Source organism: Sinohyriopsis cumingii, chromosome 3, assembly GCF_028554795.1.
Source record: "Sinohyriopsis cumingii isolate HCF-2022 chromosome 3, ASM2855479v2, whole genome shotgun sequence".
Lineage (NCBI taxonomy): Eukaryota > Metazoa > Mollusca > Bivalvia > Unionida > Unionidae > Sinohyriopsis > Sinohyriopsis cumingii.
Window position 1 is genome coordinate 107929252 of NC_142963.1, and position 22502 is coordinate 107951753.

At 34.5% G+C, this 22502-nt stretch overlaps 1 protein-coding gene across 3 annotated transcripts; it reads right to left on the minus strand.

Moving 5' to 3' along the window:
• Positions 1-357: 357 nt before the first annotated feature.
• On the minus strand, positions 358-21358 carry LOC149803510 (uS5 assembly chaperone PDCD2L-like). 3 transcript variants are annotated; one of them, XM_089953248.1, is made up of 7 exons: positions 21214-21358; positions 17424-17590; positions 16438-16588; positions 14488-14921; positions 10011-10127; positions 5985-6136; positions 358-3448 (listed from the first exon to the last, which is right to left on the minus strand). In XM_089953248.1, exons 1-7 carry the CDS (start codon positions 21298-21300, stop codon positions 3321-3323), a joined length of 1236 nt encoding a protein of 411 aa, XP_089809374.1. In that variant the 5' UTR covers positions 21301-21358; the 3' UTR covers positions 358-3320. The 3 variants fall into 3 exon arrangements, with proteins under 3 accessions (XP_089809374.1, XP_089809375.1, XP_089809376.1); XM_089953249.1 differs by lacking the exon at positions 21214-21358 and adding an exon at positions 21047-21198; XM_089953250.1 differs by lacking the exon at positions 21214-21358 and adding an exon at positions 19719-21011.
• Between the last annotated feature and the right edge of the window lie 1144 nt (positions 21359-22502).

The following is a 22502-nucleotide window of genomic DNA, read 5'->3' on the forward strand; positions in this document are numbered from 1 at the left end:
CACTTTAAAAGACCTTGTCGGTGCAGTTCTTATGTCTACAGTATGCCTGTCAAAAACATTACTCCAAAAAGGTGATGGGGGAATAAAAATATCCTCCGACACCATTCAAAATTAAAGTAGGGTACAACATCACAACATACACAAATAGGTACAACATTTTATTGCTCCTGTGAACAGCCTTTGTAGTAAGCTGTTTTAAATTAGAATTATTGATAATGAGAACATGATGGCTGTTATGTTAATGTATTAATGTACTGAATGGCTTACAAGAATATCACACTATAACATTAATGTGACTCTGTCTTCAATAATACGAATGCCCAGTTATTCTTAAAACAGCAAAATAATGAAAAGATCTCTGGGAAGCATTTTTTATTCATATACTCAAATTTTTTGCAACCAAAGATGATACATTTGACATTATAATTGTATACAGTTATGACAGCTAAAACAAAGAAGTCTTCATCTTGAGAAAAATAAAAGTTTTCAAATTTTCTTTGTAAATAAAATCTAAACTTAAATATAAAACTGATAAAATCAGTTAAATTTTCTCCCCCAGCAACCAAGGTAGAGGTTACAACCATTTGCAGTAAAGAAAATCTATGACCATTAAGACAACTGTAAAACTGACTGGGCTGACATCGAAAGTAACCAAGCTTCATTGCCCAATCATAAAGGGCATGCTTTATTGCCCTATCATAATGGGCATGCTTCATAGCCTATCTTAAAGGGCATGTTTCATGCCCTATCATAAAGGACATGCTTCATGCCCTATCTTAATGGGCATTAATCCAATAGTGCAGAAATGAGGGTAAAATAATTCATCAATGAGATTGACCTTAAAGATAAAGCACTGAGATAAAGGAGATTCCATCAAATTGAGAAGCATAACTGTAGCATGATTCAACCCCATACCTCAAGCATCTTGTAGGATAAATACTGACAAGCAACCATGACAAGGATGATAAAACATCAAAAATGTATAATGCAATACATCTTCTAGTAACACATATATTTAAGAGCTGTTATGTTAAAAACCAAATGTGACTGAAGCCTAAACTATTAATTTGTTGTCCTGACCTTGAAGACAGGTTTCCCACTGTGACACACATTTCAGTGATGCCATATATTTATACTGGTATTAGTATTGGCCTTGAAGACAGGTTTCCCATTGTGACACACCTTTTAGTGATGCCATATATTTGTATTGATATTAACATTGGCCTTGAAGACAGATTTCCCACTGTGACACACATTTCAGTGATGCCATATATTTGCACCAAGTTTCATTCCTTCATCTCAGATGGCTCTAAAATTATATTGAGGAAAAGAAAATGTAATAGAAAAATTAACATAAAAAGCATGACATTGACCATGAAGACAAGACCCCATTAGGGTACACAATACACCTGCTAATGAAGATAAGACCCCCATTAGGGTACACAATACACCTGCTAATGAAGATAAGATCCCCATTAGGATACACAATACACCTGCTAATGAAGATAAGATCCCCATTAGGGTACACAATACACCTGCTAATAAAGATAAGACCCACATTAGGGTACACAATACACCTGCTAATGAAGATAAGATCCCCGTTAGGGTACACAATACACCTGCTAATGAAGATAGGACCCACATTAGGGTATACAATACACCTGCTAATGAAGATAAGATCCCTGTTAGGGTAGACAATACACCTGCTAATGAAAATAAGACCCACATTAGGGTATACAATACACCTGCTAATGAAGATAAGATCCCCGTTAGGGTAGACATTACACCTGCTAATGAAGATATGACCTACATTAGGGTACACAATACAACTGCTAATGAAGATAAGATCCCCATTAGGGTAGACAATACACCTACTAATGAAGATAAGACCCCCATTAGGGTACACAATACACCTGCTAATGAAGATAAGACCCACATTAGGGTACACAATACACCTGCTAATGAAGATAAGATCCCCGTTAGGGTAGACAATACACCTGCTAATGAAGATAAGACCTACATTAGGGTACACAATACACCTGCTAATGAAGATAAGATCCCCGTTAGGGTAGACAATACACCTGCTAATGAAGATAAGACCTACATTAGGGTACACAATACACCTGCTAATGAAGATAAGATCCCCGTTAGGGTAGACAATACACCTACTAATGAAGATAAGACCCCCATTAGGGTACACAATACACCTGCTAATGAAGATAAGACCTACATTAGGGTACACAATACACCTGCTAATGAAGATAAGATCCCCATTAGGGTAGACAATACACCTACTAATGAAGATAAGACCTACATTAGGGTACACAATGCACCTGCTAATGAAGATAAGATCCCCATTAGGGTAGACAATACACCTACTAATGAAGATAAGACCTACATTAGGGTACACAATGTACCTGCTAATGAAGATAAGATCCCCGTTAGGGTAGACAATACACCTACTAACGAAGATAAGACCTATATTAGGGTACACAATACACCTGCTAATGAAAATAAGATCCCCGTTAGGGTACACAATACACCTGCTAATGAAGATAAGATCCCCATTAGGGTAGACAATACACCTACTAATGATGACATACAGGTATACCAAGTTGCATTCCTGAATCTCAAACAGCACTTAAGTTATAGAGTAAAAAAAGAAAGTGTGAAGAATACATAAAATCATGAGTTGTGATCTAGATGTTGAAGAAAGGTCCACCCGTGTGGTACACAACACATCTTCTAGTGATGACATACAAATGTTCATCCCTATCGTACAAATGGCTTTATTTAAAGTTATAGAGTGGAAAGGAAACTATGATGGAAAAAGTAAAATATTGTGCTGATCTTGATGATATCAGCTCCCATGTCATATACAACAAACCTTCTAGAGATGATGCATGAGTATACCAAGTTCCTTTATCTCAAATTTAAAAATATACAGTCGCATGAAAAGTGTGATGAAAATATAAAATAGTGAGCTGTGACCTTGACTCTGAAGACAATACCACTAATGTGGAATGTGGCACATCCTCTACTGATGATGTATAAGTACGCCAAGTTTCATCCCTTAAGCTCTAATGGCTTCAAAATTATAGAACAGACAGGAAAATGTGATTGAAAACATCAAATACTGAGCTGTGAACTTCACCTTAAATAAAACATCCCCAATGTGATATGCCTGAAATTTATGCATCTGCCTATTAAAAAAAATTTGGACCTAAGATTAGATAGCTGTCATTGCCTCAAGATACACTGTAATGACATTTAAGTATACTGTGCTGTGTACAAGGAAAATCTCAGAGGCAAAATGCCAATCACTTGAAGAACCGCTGGTCAGGGTCAGACTGTACAAGGGCCAGTTCTGATTTGACTGTGTCCCCATCTTTCCAACAGCTGGCTTTACAAGTGTATATAAGAACTGTACCAAACTCCACAGCTGGGTCTGAAAAGAAAGATATTTTTTCCTGATCTAGTACAATTTTAGCTATGCAGTCTCTCATAAACGAAACAAGTCTGGTTCAAGTGAGGAATATAACCTCTGAGATACAACATAAAACAGAATAAAGACTGGTTCAAATGAGAAATATTACCTCTGAGAAATAACAAAAAAAACCATCAGAATAATGCCTGACTAAAATGAGGAACATGATCACATTGATATAACATATAACAGAATGAAGACTGGTTCAAATAAGGAATATGACCTCTGAGATATAGCATAACAGAATCAAAACTTCTCAAAATTAGGAATATATAAGTGTTATGTAGATTTAATTCATATTTGATCTAATTTAATTGTTTGTTAGTTTTAATTTTTGTATTCCATTACTTGCTATTGTAATGTAACTTTCTCTACTGGAATAGAGTTCAGGTCTGGCTGATTTTTTGTATTTTTGATGTAAACAACTTTATAGAAACATTGTATCTAATGCTGACCTAGTTCCTGACCTTGATTCAGAACCAGTGATAGTTTGTAGTAAACAATTTTTCTATTTTTTTTAAAATTTATTCTTTCTCAGAGTAAGATTCATAAAGTGGAGTCTAGGCAATATTTGGAGTACATGACAAATAACATGTAGCAATTGTTACAAACTCTGCTTTTTCCAGAGGATTAACCCACATAAAGGCATCTGTTTGCATTGTAGTTAGATTTATTACTGATGTTTTGAGAAATAACAGTCATTAGTGCCTTAACACTTGAGAAGTTAAGAAGTTTTATGTTGTGACCAGTTTGGGGCTAATTATTTTGTTTAATTCAATTTATTTGAATTATAAGTTTGTTTTCCCTGGAAATACTAGTGCCCTAAATTAATTCTTGGACAAGGACAGTTATTAAAATTTACACAGAATTCAAACACTGGAATATCATTTTCTGTGATTTAACAAAGAACAGTTGACACATCAGTATGATGCTGGTTAAAGCATATGTCATCACCTTCCATTTTGGATTTCATCAAGATTCGAACTCAGTTTCATTAGGACTTTTTATTACCAAGACTTCTATTTTTTAATTCTTGGATTAATTTTGGATTTGATTCATAAAACCGTAAGTTCTTTTTTCTCATTTTTACCTTATTTTTCTAGGTAAATAAATAAATTGTTACACTTTACAAAGCTTGTTGTCTTCACTTTTTTCTTGTTACTTTCTGTAAGAACCTAAACATGTAACAATATGTTATATATAAAAATATATATATAATATATAAAATAAGGAAAACAACTCTTTGATCAAATATGAATATTTTCTTTCAATGACTGAAATTTGGCATGCTTACATAATTTTATGGATAAATTGTAAATTATGACATTTTCTTAGTTTTCTTTATAAAAACATGGATGCTGATTCATAGACTTTGGGACTGGTAATAAAAAGAATGCCAGTGTAATGTAAATGCTCCCTGCACAATAGGACTTGGGTTATCTCAAAAGGTAATTTAGTTTAAAATTTGATCAAGGAGAATAAACACGTTGATTGTGTTATTCTGACAAGTCACTAAGATCAACACTTTGTGTGTTGTTTTTTATGTGGTGAAGAAGTAGCTTAGTTTATGCAATGACAGCAAAATATGAAAAGTACTTTCCTAACTGTCCTTTTGTGGATTTAAATGATCTCTGAATACAAGACAAACAATTTTCCTCCATTCCGACATGGGCAGAATATCATTCTACAAGAAATCATGGGATTTATAAGTCAAGTGAATTATGCAATGGCAGATCTGGGTCTGTGAAGTTTGCAGTTGGACTCGTCTTATAATTGAGTATACATGGTACAAATCAGTCTTACATAAATATTAAACACAAGTATCACTGTATTAGCTTTATTTCAATCAAACTACTCTATTTCAGTTTATCAAGTGGGAATAAAAATAGGATCCACAGATAATATAAAGATTTAAAGGAACTGGGCAACAAAAAATTTCTTTCTAGAATGTGCTTTAAAACCCCACAAGACTAGGCAAGGGGCATCAGACAGCAGTTTATCACCATGGTAATGAAAAGCCATCTCTTATTGTAAATCTTTCAAATTATCCAGTGAATTAATACAGAATTCCTGCAGCACATTATGTGTATGGATGAGCAGCAAATAACAATGATAACACAAATTTAAAGCTAGTGTTAGTTAATTTCCACGCAAGATGAAGCATTTTATATAATTTATTACAAGATTTACAGACCCAAAACAATGTGATTCTAGGGGTCTGGAATCATTATAATGATGTATTACTGTATCAATTATCACAAGCATTTTATATAATTTATTACAAAGATATAGAGATTTACAGACCCAAAATGATGTGATGCTAGGGGTCTGGAATCATTATAATGATGTGTTACTGTATCAATTATCACAATCGTCCTAAAAAGAACACTCTAACTGGCCTATATGGTTCAATATTTACACACACAATTCAAGTTTATTTGATTAACTATTGAGGGATTTTGTGAAGAATTAACGACAGTGTCTATATTTAATTTACCTGAAGACTGTGGGAGGTAAAGATAAGGAATAAGTGCAGGCATCAACTGGAGCTCAAAAACTCTCACACACCCACACTCTGAGCATGTCATCTGCTCAGCACTCAGTGGACTAGGTTTATTAATATACACAGGTGCACCATTCCAGTCATACCTGTTGATATTAAGAATAATTAAACAAATTAAGTCCAAATTCAAAGTTTCAAATGGTCACTCATATGACCAATTAAGCAATATAGACAAGTTACAAAAAAGGTAAATACTTAAAAAAATGATGTACAGTCAACCCTTAGATCTGCAAAAAGCAAAAGATCAAATTTGCTATGGAACACATTTTTTTCCATCAGTTTTCTGCCTGAACCTGAACATTTAATTTCAAAGAAAGGAGAGCAAACATAAAAAGAAATAGCAGAATGGTAAATGAGGATATAAATATCACAATCAAAGATTAACATATATTATAAACTCTCATTTCTCTATAAAAATGGAGGAATCCTATAACCTATCCTTTCTAAAAGCACAGAAAGAGTTCTTCTACAAGATTCTAGATTCAATAAATTTAATATCAATACTACAACTGAGATTTGGAAGAAATAGGAAATTCTTTACCAAAGTTGCTGCTGAAAAAATTAAAGTGTTTAACAATCTATGTGATTACACAGCAAATTGCTGAACACATTAAAATGTTTAACAATCCATCTGATTATACAGCAAATTGCTGAACATATTAAAGTGTGTAACAATCTATGTGATTACAGAGCAAATTGCTGAACACATTAAAGTGTATAACAATCCATCTGATTATACAGCAAATTGCTGAACACATTAAAGTGTGTAACAATCCATGTGATTATTCACCAAATTGCTGAACACATTAAAGTGTTTAATAATCCATCTGATTATACAGCAAATTGTTGAACACATTAAAGTGTGTAACAATCTATGTGATTATACAGCAAATTGCTGAACACATTAAAGTGTATAACAATCCATCTGATTATACAGCAAATTGCTAAACACATTAAAGTGTGTAACAATCTATGTGATTATACAGAAAATTGCTGAACACATTAAAGTGTATAACAATCCATCTTATTATACAGCAAATTGCTAAACACATTAAAGTGTGTAACAATCTATGTGATTATACAGCAAATTGATGAACACATTAAAGTGTATAACAATCCATCTGATTATACAGCAAATTGCTAAACACATTAAAGTGTATAACAATCTATGTGATTATACAGCAAACTGCTGAAAACATTAAAGTGCGTAACAATCTAAGTGATTATACAGCAAATTGTTGAACACATTAAAGTGTTTAACAATCCATCTGATTATACAGCAAATTGATGAACACATCAAGTGTATAACATTCCATGTGATTATACTGCAAATTGCTGAACACATTAAAGTGTGTAACAATCCATCTGATTATACAGCAAACTGTTGAACACATTAAAGTGTGTAACAATCTATGTGATTATACAGCAAATTGCTGAACACATTAAAGTGTATAACAATCCATCAAACTGATGAACACATTAAAGTACGTAACAATTAAGTGATTATACAGCAAATTGTTGAACACATTAAAGTGTTTTAACAATCCATCTGATTATACAGCAAATTGATGAACACATTAAGTGTATAACATTCCATGTGATTATACTGCAAATTGCTGAACACATTAAAGTGTGTAACAATCCATCTGATTATACAGCAAATTGTTGAACACATTAAAGTGTGTAACAATCTATGTGATTATACAGCAAATTGCTGAACACATTAAAGTGTATAACAATCCATCTGATTATACAGCAAATTGCTAAACACATTAAAGTGTATAACATTCCATGTTATTATACAGCAAACTGCTGAACACATTAAAGTGCATAATAATCTAAGTGATTATACAGCAAATTGTTGAACACTTTAAAGTGTATAACAATCCATCTGATTATACAGCAAATTGATGAACACATTAAGTGTATAACATTCCATGTGATTATACTGCAAACTGCTGAACACATTAAAGTGTGTAACAATCCATCTGATTATACAGCAAATTGCTGAACACATTAAAGTGTATAACAATCCATCTGATTATACAGCAAATTGCTAAACACATTAAAGTGTATAACATTCCAAGTGATTATACAGCAAACTGCTGAACACATTAAAGTGCGTAATAATCTAAGTGATTATACAGCAAATTGTTGAATACATTAAAGTGTTTAACAATCCATCTGATTATACAGCAAATTTATGAACACATTAAGTGTATAACATTCCATGTGATTATACTGCAAATTGCTGAACACGTTAAAGTGTGTAACAATCCATCTGATTATGCAGCAAATTGTTGAACACATTAAAGTGTATAACAATCCATCTAATTATACAGCAAATTGCTGAACACATTAAAGTGTATAACAATCCATGTGATTATACAGCAAATTGTTGAACACATTAAAGTGTGTTACAATCTATGTGATTATACAGCAAATTGTTGAACACATTAAAGTGTGTTACAATCTATGTAATTATACAGCAAATTGATGAACAAATTAAAGTGTATAACAATCCATCTGATTATACAGCAAATTGCTGAACACATTAAAGTGTGTAACAATCCATGTGATTATACTGCAAATTGCTAAACACATTAAAGTGCATAAAAATCCATGTGATTATACAGCAAATTGCTGAACACATTAAAGTGTTTAACAATCCATGTGATTATACTACAAATTGCTGAACACATTAACGTGTATAACAATCCATCTGATTATACAGCAAATTGCTGAACACATTAAAGTGTACAATAATCCATCTGATTATAGAGCAATTGCTGAACAAATTAAAGTGTATAACATTCCATGTGATTATACTGCAAATTGCTAAACACATTAAAGTGTATAACAATCCATCTGATTATACAGCAAATTGCTGAACACATTAAAGTGTTTAACAATCCATCTGATTATACAGCAAATTGCTAAGCACATTAAAGTGTGCAATAATCCATCTGATTATAAAGCAAATTGCTGAACACATTAAAGTGTATAATTCTCCATCTGATTATACAGCAAATTGTTGAACACATTAATGTGTATAACAATCCATCTGATTATACAGCAAATTGTTGAACACATTAAAGTGTATAATAATCTATCTGATTATACAGCAAACTGCTGAACACATTAAAGTGTGTAACAATCTATGTGATTATACAGCAAATTGCTGAACACATTAAAGTGTATAATAATCCATCTGATTATACAGCAAATTGCTGAACACATTAAAGTGTATAACAATCCATAGCGAATTTTCTGGAGTTATCAAATTTGAAAGTTTTTCCATTCAAAATTCAGATGCTCTCAGATTTCTGAAGTCTACTTATCATAAACAATTAACTGGACAAAATATAATTTTTAAAAATTTGTGCTGACCATATTGTTTAAAGTATTAAAGATTTTACCATGAACTATGCTATCAAAACTGGTTTTAACCCTGTAATTTTACATTTGGTTCAGATAGGCAGAAAGCCCTACTACTGCCTGAAAAAGCTGCACCCCCATGCACACACACCTACACACAAATGGACATCACAAATCCTAAATCTTGGAGACCTCAAGGCTGGATTAAGGAGGGGGAACAAAGGAAGCAAGTGCCCCAGACTCACTATGTCATAGGGGACCTTTAGATGCCATGGATAAAATTACATAAGTTTAAATAAACCACATAGGTCTAAACCGCCTAATACTTAGTCTCAAGGTGTATTTGTAGATCATTTAGGGTAATCTATCTTAAGTGCCCCGGGCCCCCAAAACCCTTCATCCAACCAAGGGAGGTGGCATACATGCTTCATGAATTTAGCTGACTTGCTAACTTTAAACATTTTCATGCTCATTAAAACAGTTTGCAAAATAAACCTGATTATATTTATGCGGCTGGGAAAACATGTTGCAAAAAAACCCTGATGTACTGTTGTGGCTGGGAAAACATGTTGCAAAACAAACCTGATACACTGTTGTGGACATGGCGATATTTTATTTCTGAACTTGTGGAAAAACAAATCCCCATGAGCAACAGCAGTCTTTTCATATTTTTCCACATTAGTTTCCTTCACATCCATACTGAAAGAAACAAAATCTGGTTTTATACTTTATAGTAATACTATCAATTAAAATATTATATCCAAGTGAAATTAAGAAATAATGTGTATCAAGTTAACATTAGAAAATCAAATTCTGCCACCTTTGAATAAAGCTTTAGTGAAAAGACAAAAAAGTTTCCCATTGATATACCTTATGGACAATATAGATAGTATCTAGAGGAAGAGACTCTTCAAGATACCATTATGATTACCTCCCCTGTCACTACAAAGTGTCTAGTCATACTGGATGTACCTCAGTTTATCCTTGACTGATACATCAACAAGGATGCTCACATTTAAAGACATGTCTTTTTCATAATGTGAAAAGTAATTATTCTTGGAGAAAAATAATTACAATCAAAATTTCTGATGCTAAAGCTACCAGGAAGCTATTCTTTATATCATAGCGACTTAGAAGGACAATGGGTCAAACTCCGAAGAACTCAACAAGTAAGAACCCACAAGAGATTCCATTTGGTGAATGAAGTGAGTGACAGGGGTCAGCCAAGTTTAAAGCTGGCCAACAAGTCAGTGATCCTTGTCATGGCTTACAGCAGTTCCTTCATGAGATCTGAACATGCGGAAAATCATGAAACACTAACCTTTAATAGTAAAGGTTGATGCACACAAAAAAATCCTCCAAGAGCGTGATTAGTCACCTGTGGTACAGAGACCTGTAAAGGAACATTATCCTTGTACCAGTGTGTAAACATTTTGTCACATCTGATCATACACCTTGTGCAATAAGGACTCAACTCCTTTCCATACATGACTTTTCTGATAGCAGCTAAACATGAAGTAAAAGAGTGAATGGACAGGTATGATATAAGCTGTCTGTGTAGGCTTGGAGCTTTTTCACTTTCCTGTAAATGTCTATTGCTAGATCTGAGATGGGAAATCATAACCAATTTGCAGGTCTAATTTTTTATATTCTGAATCGCTCCCAGAATAAGAACAGGTGGAGGGAAGGACTATCACCAGGTCATGTCCCAGCTCAACAACAAATCATCCATTGCCCAAATGTCTGAGCCTGATACCAGAGACATAGAGGTGGATAGCTTGTGATTACACCTGGTTTCAATAAGACTGACTATCAGTCACTAGCTGAGGACCCCAAAAAGTGAAAATCAAATGGACGATCGATGAATGCAGCATCTAATCTCTCCTTCATAAACAGTCATCTTGCACAAGGCAACTGCCCAGGATGTGTCCTATCTGGACTGGGATCCACTGTCATGAACATCAATGAAGGAAATTTCAAATCAGTATGCAGAGATGATACTCTGGTCCCTCCTTGTCAGACATTATGAGGACAGCTTCTTTGAACAGTCAGCACTGCTTATCATCTGACCCTCAACCCTGTGTGTTGGCATCATGGGATATTTAAAGGTTGATTAGGAAAAGGTAGTGGATCATTTTGGGAATATGAGACCAATTGGGGACAACATTTCCAGAAGCAAAAAATGTAAAATTAGGAATTCCGCATTTTTTTAAAATTTATTTAATTTTGGACAGAGGCCAAGTTTTAGCACTTGTGGATCCCTAAAATATCTCTTGATGACCTAGGCAACCAGAAAATGAGCATGAATGAGCCTACATGGTTATTTTTAAAAGTTGCATGAAAAACAAAGCATGATGGAGGTCTGCAACAACCTTAAAAAGTCTAAGGAACTAAAGAAACCTCTTTACAGAAATCCACATCTTCATGGAGACTGTGGCAATCAGCACAAAGTACTTAGAGGAAAAGTGCCCTGCTGAGATGGAAAGAAGATTAACTTATATCTTGCATCAGAATCAAACTTTCCATGTGTTTCTGAATGATGTTATCTAGGTGCACCACAGTTGCTGTTGTAGAGATAGCTCTGAAGTAAGTGATGGCTTAGAGGTTGCTTGGAACATGCAGCAATCTATAAAAAGATGAGGCAGACATGTTGACTACTGCTGTATCATTACCCAAATGAATTCCACAGGATATGATTTAGACAGTCCCATATCTTCCTGTGAAAAATGATACTGGCAGCTGGTTTCCTGTGGAAAATGTTTTAGAGATAACAGGGTTCCAAAGTTTCTCAGACAAATGGTCAGGACTCTTCTTAATCTTGAGAGGAGACAGTAGGTCTTAATGTCTACACCAACTGATGCTATTACCTGGTATGACTGACTGAACATCATGGTAGTGGGCACTTGGCATAAAACAAGATCCATGGATCTTTTCATCTGCCATCTTAAATCTAAACTCTGTCCTTCCAATGGTAGGATCTGGGTTATTAAGTTCATCATGGTTGTTGAACTGTTGATAGGCAATAAATGAGGCTGCTTGGATCATGGAAGTAACTGGCATGTCCGAATGACTGCCTGCTGAATGGAAGGGCCAACCAAATGGGCTCCCATTAATAGCCCACGGATGATAAAACAGACGGCTGATTTGCACTCTAGTAGCACTAAATGGCCAGATTGGTCAGGAGCCAGGATGATGGTAGATGGCATGGACTGCAGGTGATTGTTGAAACACTGCAGAGAAATCAGACTAAATCCCTGTGAACCAACACTGGGGAAGTCAGGGGTGTGACAAATGTCAACTATGCTGCCCAAATAGGGAGCAAATTCTCCTGACAGTTATTAAAAGATGAGAAGAGTGATGAGAAAGGAAATCGCCTGATTCCACCATATGTAGATTCTTGGATGGGTTGGCTCATCTCAGACTCAAGCAGCAAATGAGACAGTGGCAAAATATTCACAGCCTCCCATTCTTCTTTTTCCAGTCCACCTGAAGCATTTGTAGATGACAGTAAGGGTCTAGTGAATCTTGGGGGGGAGGGGTCAGAGGATCTAAATACTTTGTGTATCTTTCTTTACGATATCAACTGTTTCTGCAGGAGCAAGGACAAGCTTGTGCAGGTACTGCAAGGATTTTATGGAATGCACAAGTAGATCTTAGCCATTTCTCATGAGTATCCTTAGACACCTTGAATTTCTTGCATTTTATGCATCTTGTGATTGTATACATGGAATAATAGGGAAATATTACTAAGAAATAAAATAGATAAAAGGTGCAAACTATCAAAAGAATGCATTCAAAACATAAAAGACTAAATTAAATGAAGGTTTACAGCACCTGTTATAAAAGAACATAAAAATTTGTGTGCATATGAGATGAACAAAAATCATCATGATCAGAGATAGGTCCAAAACAAAAGATAAGATTGACAAAATTAAGGAAAAAATGTGAAAATAAAGACATAAATGCTTAAAGCAAATATACGTCAATAAAAATAATACAGACTTTTGGGTTTCAGGAGGTTGACACATGATTTTACATGTACTGATCAAAAATTTAAACTGAGGTACATCAAGTATATGGGTAGTCAGGAGAGGAAATAATAATGGCATCATGGACAAGTTACAGATACTATTTTTAGGTTTTATACTGATGGAAAAGACAAGTTTATTGTCTTTCTATGATGGCAGGATTCGGGTGTTAAGTGAAATTAACTCCTAGCGTTAATGTCCAGTGTTTTATCTACCAATACATCATGTGTCAAAAAGGTAGACTTTTCCAATTTGATGCACATACGTAAATTGACGCATCCCAATGTTATGTTTTGCCTATTAACAAAAAAACAAAGGTTCGGTCTAAAAATTGTTGCCAGTATATAAAATGATGCACCTCAATATTATGTTTTGCTGATTAGCATAAAATTAAGATTTGGTCTAACTATTTTAATAGCTAGATTACAATTCTCCCAAACAGGGAAAACATACACACATCAGTTTCTTACGCTAATTTTATCATAATGCATAGGGTTACAACTGAGTGTGGAGTCTGGAACTGACCTTATGTCTTATGTGACCTGTAACTGTCATTTGTAGCAACAGGATGTTAGAACCGTATAATCACCCCACCCAAGAAAGAGGCAGAAAATAAATGTGTGATTTTAAAATGATTCTCACTAGAAACTATTATTTTATGCACATCTTTGTCACACAATTAAGCAACAGTTTCCATTCGCTCAGCTGTATGCCTTACATTGTTCCAAGATCTGTCAGCATTCAACTCGACTGAAAATGGCATCCAAGGCAAAAATATTAAAATAGATCCGAAACTTATTTGATGGAACTGACTTCAAGAAAATGTTAAAGTACTTTATGATAACAAATTTATAAATACTGTAGTACATGAATGTTGCAGTACATAACAGAATCTTATTTCTTTATAACAAAAGTTATGTTGAATGATTAAATAAATACTGGTCAAAAACCAGTGTTTGTATCCCATTACTTTACATGTGAAATGGATGCCAACAAACATTAGATCAGTATTTTCAATTCTAACCAATTACCCAGCAGAATCATCCTCAAATTCTTGTACCAATTTCCCCTCTCTCTGTTCATATTCCTTCAGAAGCTTGGTTACATGATTCTGATCCCAATCATTTTCACTGACTGGCTCCTCAATCACATTTAAATAGTATCCTATTAAACTGGTTCCTCTTGCTCTTTCTGTTACACCTTTGGATGACAAATGAAGATCCTTTAGAAGCTCTGTTGTCTCTTCAGAATCAGGTAGAGAAATGTTTTCTGGTTCTGCAATGCTTTCTGTTGCCAGGGTAACAGAATCCTCTGCATCATCTGAATCTTCACCATGGAGATTGAGCTGTTTACTAGGAAGATCCTTGCCAGTCTCTTTACTGTCTTCATTTGAAGGTGAATTTGATTTTTCAGCCATCATATCTTTGTTTGAGAACATTAACTCTTGAACACTGGAATCATTAAACTGCCAAGAGATGGAAAAATGGCCTGTAGAGATATTGTCATTAAAAGTACAAAGATAGCTTCTGCAATAAAGAATTACATTAAATAGAGGATTGTAAAAGCTTCATGAAACAAGCTGAATTACAAGTTTGATGTTCTACCAAGACTTCTTTCAACCTTAGAAGGAAATATGAATCACTCACTAGCTTTCTCATTATTTTTTTTAAAAGAGACAGTATACAACACAGGGACTGAAAATGTCAGAAAGCTGCCAGATGTTACCCATTCCCTTTTAATATCCAAATTAGCAGTAGATGGGTGAGTAGATTCTGTTAGGATAGCTAAGCATAGATCCCAACCATGTTCCAACAGTTATGTATATGTCTGCTTGCAAGCACCGACACAAAATAAAAGTAGCACTCAGCAGGCAGCCAACCCCCAGGCAGTCCTGGGTGATAATGCTTTTTAAAAGTTGGCTTTAAAACCTTTGGCAAACTTACTAAATATGCCAGTAGCCGAGGTATTCCTGAGTGTGCTTCTCTCCCAATGGAAACTGTTTGTGACACTGAGCCAGTGATACTCATGGCCAGATTATTGAGAACAGTGAGGAGTCAAAAAGGTACCACCAGGAAATGAAAGCAGCCACCAAGGAGCAAAAAATAGCATGCAAACGACTGGCTGAGCAAGTAAGCATGATTGAAGACACCTGCCATTGAATGAGTGAGATAAACAGTACAGTGAAGACACCTGCCATTGACTGAGTGAGATAAAGAGTACAGTGAAAACACCTGCCATTGACTGAGTGAGATAAAGAGTACAGTGAAGACATCTGCCATTGATTGAGTAAGATAAAGAGTACAATGACCAGAAGTCCACACAGGTAAGCATACTCAATGATGTTCATAATGTTTGCATGGCATCTACAGTGGAGATCAAAGAACACAATGACTAGAAGTCCACACAAGTAAACATCCTCAATGATGGTCATAATGTTTGCATGGCATCTACAGTGGAGATCAAAGAACACAATGACTAGAAGTCCACACAGGTAAACATGCTGAATGATGTTCATAATGTTTGCATGGCATCTACAGTGGAGATCAAAGAACACAATGACTAGAAGTCCACACAGGTAAACATGCTGAATGATGTTCATAATGTTTGCATGGCATCTACAGTGGAGATCAAAGAACACAATGACTAGAAGTCCACACAGGTAAACATGCTGAATGATGTTCATAATGTTTGCATGGCATCTACAGTGGAGATCAAAGAACACAATGACTAGAAGTCCACACAGGTAAACATGCTTAATGATGTTCATAATGTTTGCATGGCAATAGCACCATTCAGTCTACCACATCGAGGACAGTTAACACTGACATGAAGGTCTGTCATCTGGCCACCTGTACATAAAATTCTTTACTCTGGAATACAGCTGTACAAACTTGGATTCCTATCTGACAAAATTTTATACCTGTTAACATTTCATTATTTAGAGAAAGACATTTTTATCTGAGCTTATAAATGAAATTTACCTCTGTCTTTTTCAAGACCAATTCTTCCTCTTCTCCCCAGTCATTTATATCCATCCCCCAGTCATCACTACTACTTGTAGATTGGTTCTTTGTTTCCACATTCTGTTTGACTGAACTTACATCCAGGACCTGAGCTCTGTATACAAGCCAACTGTGTCAAATAAAGCAGCTCTGATTAAGACAATGTCAAAGTTAGTGTGAAAAACACGCACATTCTAATTACTGGTGCTTGCACTCATGACCTAGGATTTGCTTAACTTAAAAATTATTTAGATTCAAAACGATAATGACATAATACACGGCAAATATTAAACAAAACATCTACCGACATTGAAATAATATAATTGCATGGGGGAATTATATTAATGAGACAATCTTCAAATCTCAACATTTCTGATACTAAAAATACATTTTATTATGGAAAAAGTCTTTGAATAATGAGTCCATGAGTCCATCTAGTACTTGAGAAATTTCACAAATACGAAGATTATCATCAACTATGAAACTTCTCGAAGATCTAATCATTCATCATAAACATAATGACCCTGACACCTTTCCTCACCAAGAAAATTTCTGGATGCTAAGTTTACTCTCTGCATATCCTATTTAACATTAATCAACACATTCAAATTTCATTTCAATTTTGAGACTTTCATTCCAATGTTTCAAAAGCATGGAGTTAGGTCTATATGCCAACAAAATCAAAGCATCCATCAATGAAATTTCTCTCTTTGATATTCATGTATCATAATGTAAAAATATATATTTATCTGCTACAAGGGAGAATGTGTTTACCTTTCTAACGATTCTGTGATTATCTGTGGTCACAATTTACACTGTTGAGTCAGAATTAATCAGTCTGAAAGATACTATTTGGTGATCCTTGTCACAACAGGCCTATGAGCACTGTATCAGAATTCTCAACTAGTAAAGAAAAATGTTGTATAATAGATGTAGAATGAATTAAGTTTGAAGTTTGACCAAACCTGTGTGGTTTATTCCAGCACTGCGGGGTGGTACAGGCAAAGATATACAAAACTCTGTGGTAATAAGACTGGTCTAGTGGGCAATAGAGCTGGACAATAAGTGCCATGCTGCCTTCACACTGTGTACAGGATGGGGTAGTGATACTGGAACCTGAATCAATCCATACCTATGGAAGAGATGAAGTTATATCAGTTATTTAAATCGGATGCAAACACTGCCACCACTATCACAACAACAAAAGCAATGACTGTAATGGCATTACAAACAATAATAATAAAAGTAGTAGTACAGGAGTCTAAAAATCCTATGCCTGGGAACCTGACACAACAAAAAACTAATGATGGGCAACCTTTTTAAACAATGTGAAAGCCCAGTCAGGCAAACAGAAAATATTAATAACAAATTATCATTTTAAAAATTATAATGAAATTTTATATATTTTCCAGCAACAAATAATTTGTCCTCATATTGTCCCTCTGGGTACCTACAACACAGTGCCTGAATTATCTCCATATATTTTTATAGTGAAGTGTTGGACAATTGTTATCAGCTTGAAGCCACACTAATCCTCAGCTAGAAATCACACTAATCCTTGGCTTGAAGCCACACTAACACACTAATCCTCAGCTGGAAGCCACATTAATCACTAATCCCTATATGTCAGCTGCTCATTATCTGATTAAACAATCCCAGTCCATACCACCAGCTCTCTGGGTGAATCCTTAAAGAAACAAGATTCTTGACTGTTTGAGCAATTGCTTGTATTGTCCATCTTTAACTAAAGGATTATGGCAACTTCAATAATTAATCCAATCACAACTGACATTTGAAACTATTTTGGCTTGTGGAGTAATAGCTAAACAAATTTTTTAGTTCCTTGACTATTTAAACACAGGATTAATAGCATTGGATTAACAATACTATTAACTGTAATGAGGAAAATTCAGATGAACATAAAATATAGATATGCTTCTGGTCAGGGACGGTCAACTACTAAAAGCTGATAGAAAACAAAATACTATGAAATAGGAAGTTTAATATCTTTTATCTGCTGATCTTAGGTAGATTAAATAAGCATGTAAACATGTGTGGTGGTGAGTTACAGGTACCGTATGCAATTAGGACTCACTATATACAGGATAAAAGTTGTTGAATAACCAGAAAACTGCTGGACAACCTGATTTTCAAAACTGGTTGCCCATGGACCACCAAAGATTTGCAACATTTTTCTACCCCTGTAATAATAGTATCAACAGTAGTAGTAGTAATAGTTGTTGTAATTGCTGATGGATGGGTTGACTTGAGTATTTTGGCCCATGTTTATAAACACAAATGACCACTTCTGCTGTTTCTTCAAAATAACAAAATAAGCCTCTTGTGTATGTCATCATAGTAATTTAAAGAAAATTCATACAATTTGTTTGCCAGAAATGTCTTCACAAAACAATAAACTGCAGTCTGTTTGGACCACCCTGGCTATATTTATAATTAGACTGACCACTGAATTGGCCAACAAACAATGAAACAAATAGTTCAGTGTATTCACAACTTCTTGGGCAATCTTTGTTTTGTAAATAAATATAGTGGCTTCAATGGCAGCTATTGTAAAAAATACTTTCAAGGTATAACCTGTAGGACTCATCAAGAAGATACAAATGGTTCATTTCATCAAGAATAAAGGATGCAGGTTGGTTAAATTCAACTAATTTGCACATTACATGCAGTGGCAGAATACAGTGGGTGTGGGGTGGGGCTGAAGGGTTCAATTCAACAAACACAACTACACAATGCATTTATCTGCATGAAAAAAACAATTCCATCAACTATCATACACAAGTAATCTATTTTAGTCAAACCACCTTATCTAGTGAGTTACTCAAGGATGCTTTTCAGCAGGAAGATTGCTGAAGGCTATTCATTTTTTACAACAATTAATTTTGACCATCAGCTCTTGTCTCACCATTATGTGCTTTAAAAATGGATTACAAATGGTATGCATCAGATAAAAGCTGTCAAGAATCAGAAGACGCATAAAATAATTCTTTTGAATCTGACATTTTTCTTGAGAAAAAAAATGACCTACTTTTAGAGATATCTACTGGCATCTTCACATGGGTATTACAATGTATGAATAAAGCTGTACAGTCTTGATAATAATGGTATCCTAGGGTGCACACAACACTGTCAGACCAGATTAAAAATTATACAATTGTGACATTCTCTTGCTCTTAACTTCTCAAAGGTCTAACTTATAAACACGTGTGACCATTTCTTCACTTTAAAATGACACCTACAGAGCTCTCAGGGATCCAAGGTTCCAGGTCAAATATGCATGAAATTCTCAAAGGACATGGCGTTTCTCTCTCTGATGCATCCCCTGACAAGTCTTGTGTTCCCCCAGGACACTCCCATATTTCATATTCTGGTCAGCCATGACCAATCTCTAGAATTAACTAAAGGCTAGAATTATGTAAACTGGCATGAGCCAGCATAACTAATAGTAAATCCTTAACATTGCAATTTTCTTGTGAACAGTGTGCTCTTCTGAATGCCACTCTGAAATACTTCAAAGAAATTTTGTTCTACATTGTATATGTAAGCATCTGTAATTAATTGGCCAAAAAATAATACCCTTTTTTGTTGTATCAGTGTTTAAATTAAATTGATGAGGATGTGAATATAAATCATGAATGTAATCAAAGCCTTCTCTGAGTCTGATCAAGAGAATAAGCTATTTATGTATGTGTGATTTCTACAGGCACAACAGTATCAGTAGAGACTATTTAAGAATGCAAAAAAGTGTGCTGACTTTTGGAAATGTGTCAACAAAATGGGCTGAAATATCTCTAAAACATCCTTATTTGGCAATTTCAAGAAAAAGATGTCAAGTTTTGTCCCATTTCTGATTTTTTATGCTTATTACTGCTCTTCACTGGGGTGACATCTTGGTCTGTCATAAAAGCCCAAATGTTATAAAGTGCCAGCTATCTAGTAGTGAGAGGCACACAAGTAAAAGTCACATGGGTCATGTATTTTCTTCAACACTATTTCAGGAATGGATGTCATTTTAGAAGTTGATTCTACATACCTTTAAATGGAAATTATTCACTTTTTGATCTTCATACATCCATATTATTTTTGATTGTCAGTATTTATACACTCCAACAAGTATTTATTGCAAAATCAATGTTAAAGTACAAGGACATTTTTGGAAGAGATCAACCTAAAGGTGTGATCCAGTACAATCCATATTGATTGTTGCACATTGTGATGTCTCAGTGAAAGTTACGCATGTTGATAAACAAATTCATACTACCCTGAGTGCTGTATTATGACTATTACACCCGACATGCTGTTTTCTTTACCTAGTTAAGTACAAGGCCACAATTTTAAAAGTCCATAGCAATTTATAATTTTCTTGATAACACTTAAAGCACAGATCATTCAATTATCAGGACTGAATAGACTCTGGTTAAGCAAATTCAGTATTATGTTCTCAAACATCAATTTATATACAAGACGGGTAAATATGCATACATGACCTATGCGATTTTTACTATAGCCAAAACGTCTGTCAAGCTTTCCCTTGTCCCTGTTATAATGTACTGCAAAATTATAATACCTTTCCTAATGACAGTAAAGACTGCCGACCCATGGATATGACTGACATTAGGCAACAGGTTAATTCATTATCCCCGAAAACATGTTAAAGGTATCGAAAACATGTAACAGAACTATTCTTTCAATTCTTTCTGCGTTAGTAACATTCAAGGTTTGAAGATATATTACTGGATCGCCTCCAACCATGTTTGTACACCAACTGATCTTCCTAGGATCTTTGATATTTTCGTCGATTAGACCAAGTAAGGGTGGCATTTTTCTTTCCCATGCGAAGAACCTATTGTGACATCGTGAAAATGCAACGCATGCTGTAGATGTTTGGCAATTATAATTCCAAGCATATCCGAATGACGTCGTGGTTAATAAACGTACCGGGATGCATCTTGCAAAATTAAATAAAACGCAGAAATTTCGGAAATTAATTACCACCAAGCAGAACCAATTTAAACGGAAAAGCCGGCCTTCGGACTTGTTATCACAATAATAATCATAATTATAAGGTATAAGATACTATACGCAAACGTGAGATTAAGAATGAGGTGATAACGACAAGAACATATGAAAATTGACTAAGACAACGCACGAAAACATTTTAAGATGTTAATGATGACACCTATTTATATAAAAAAGATATAAACGTTCTTTCCACGTTTTAATGAGTTAAATGTTTTGATCGCAGTTGTTAATAAATCATTTAAAGACACAGTTACAGCCACCAAACCACAAGTCTGCCAAAAAAAAAAAACACTCGAACCAAAATTCATTCTTCACAGACCAGACCAAGATACAGGATTTTTTTTTAAAATTGTATTCAGCGTCAGTGGTCTGAATAAAATACATAAAAACACTAATTCGGTGCGAGCTATTTTACCGACATAACAACAGCATTTCATAATTCAACAGACAGGTACACAGATAGTGCATATTTACAGTGTAATATAACATTTGACAGTGTAATATTACATATTTTCAGTGTAAACGTACATATTTACAGTGTAATAGTACATATTGACAGTGTAATAGAACATATTTTAGTGTAACAGTAAACATACAGACAATGCAACGTTAGATAAAAAGACAAAAATACAGCAGATTAAAAGATAATACGACAGTAGAAAAAAGACAGCACAATATGAAATTAAACTACAGCGCAATAACAGACAACTTGCAGATGCATACATTTTTGTAATATACTAACATATGTAACACATCAAATAGAGGTTCACACTTAATGGTATTATATATATTTAATTTTCCAAAATGTTCCCCAAATTATCCTTCACATTATTTTACGTTGGATAGTATCTTCAACGTTTGTCATTGCTCACATGGTCCCCCATATTTGGATAATTTCCTTATTTTAGTCCCTCCCACTTCTTTTGTTTGCAATCGAGATTTGAAACAATATCTTCATTTGTGCAGCTTATTGGCGGTCCCAGTGAAAGCGGAGAAGACTG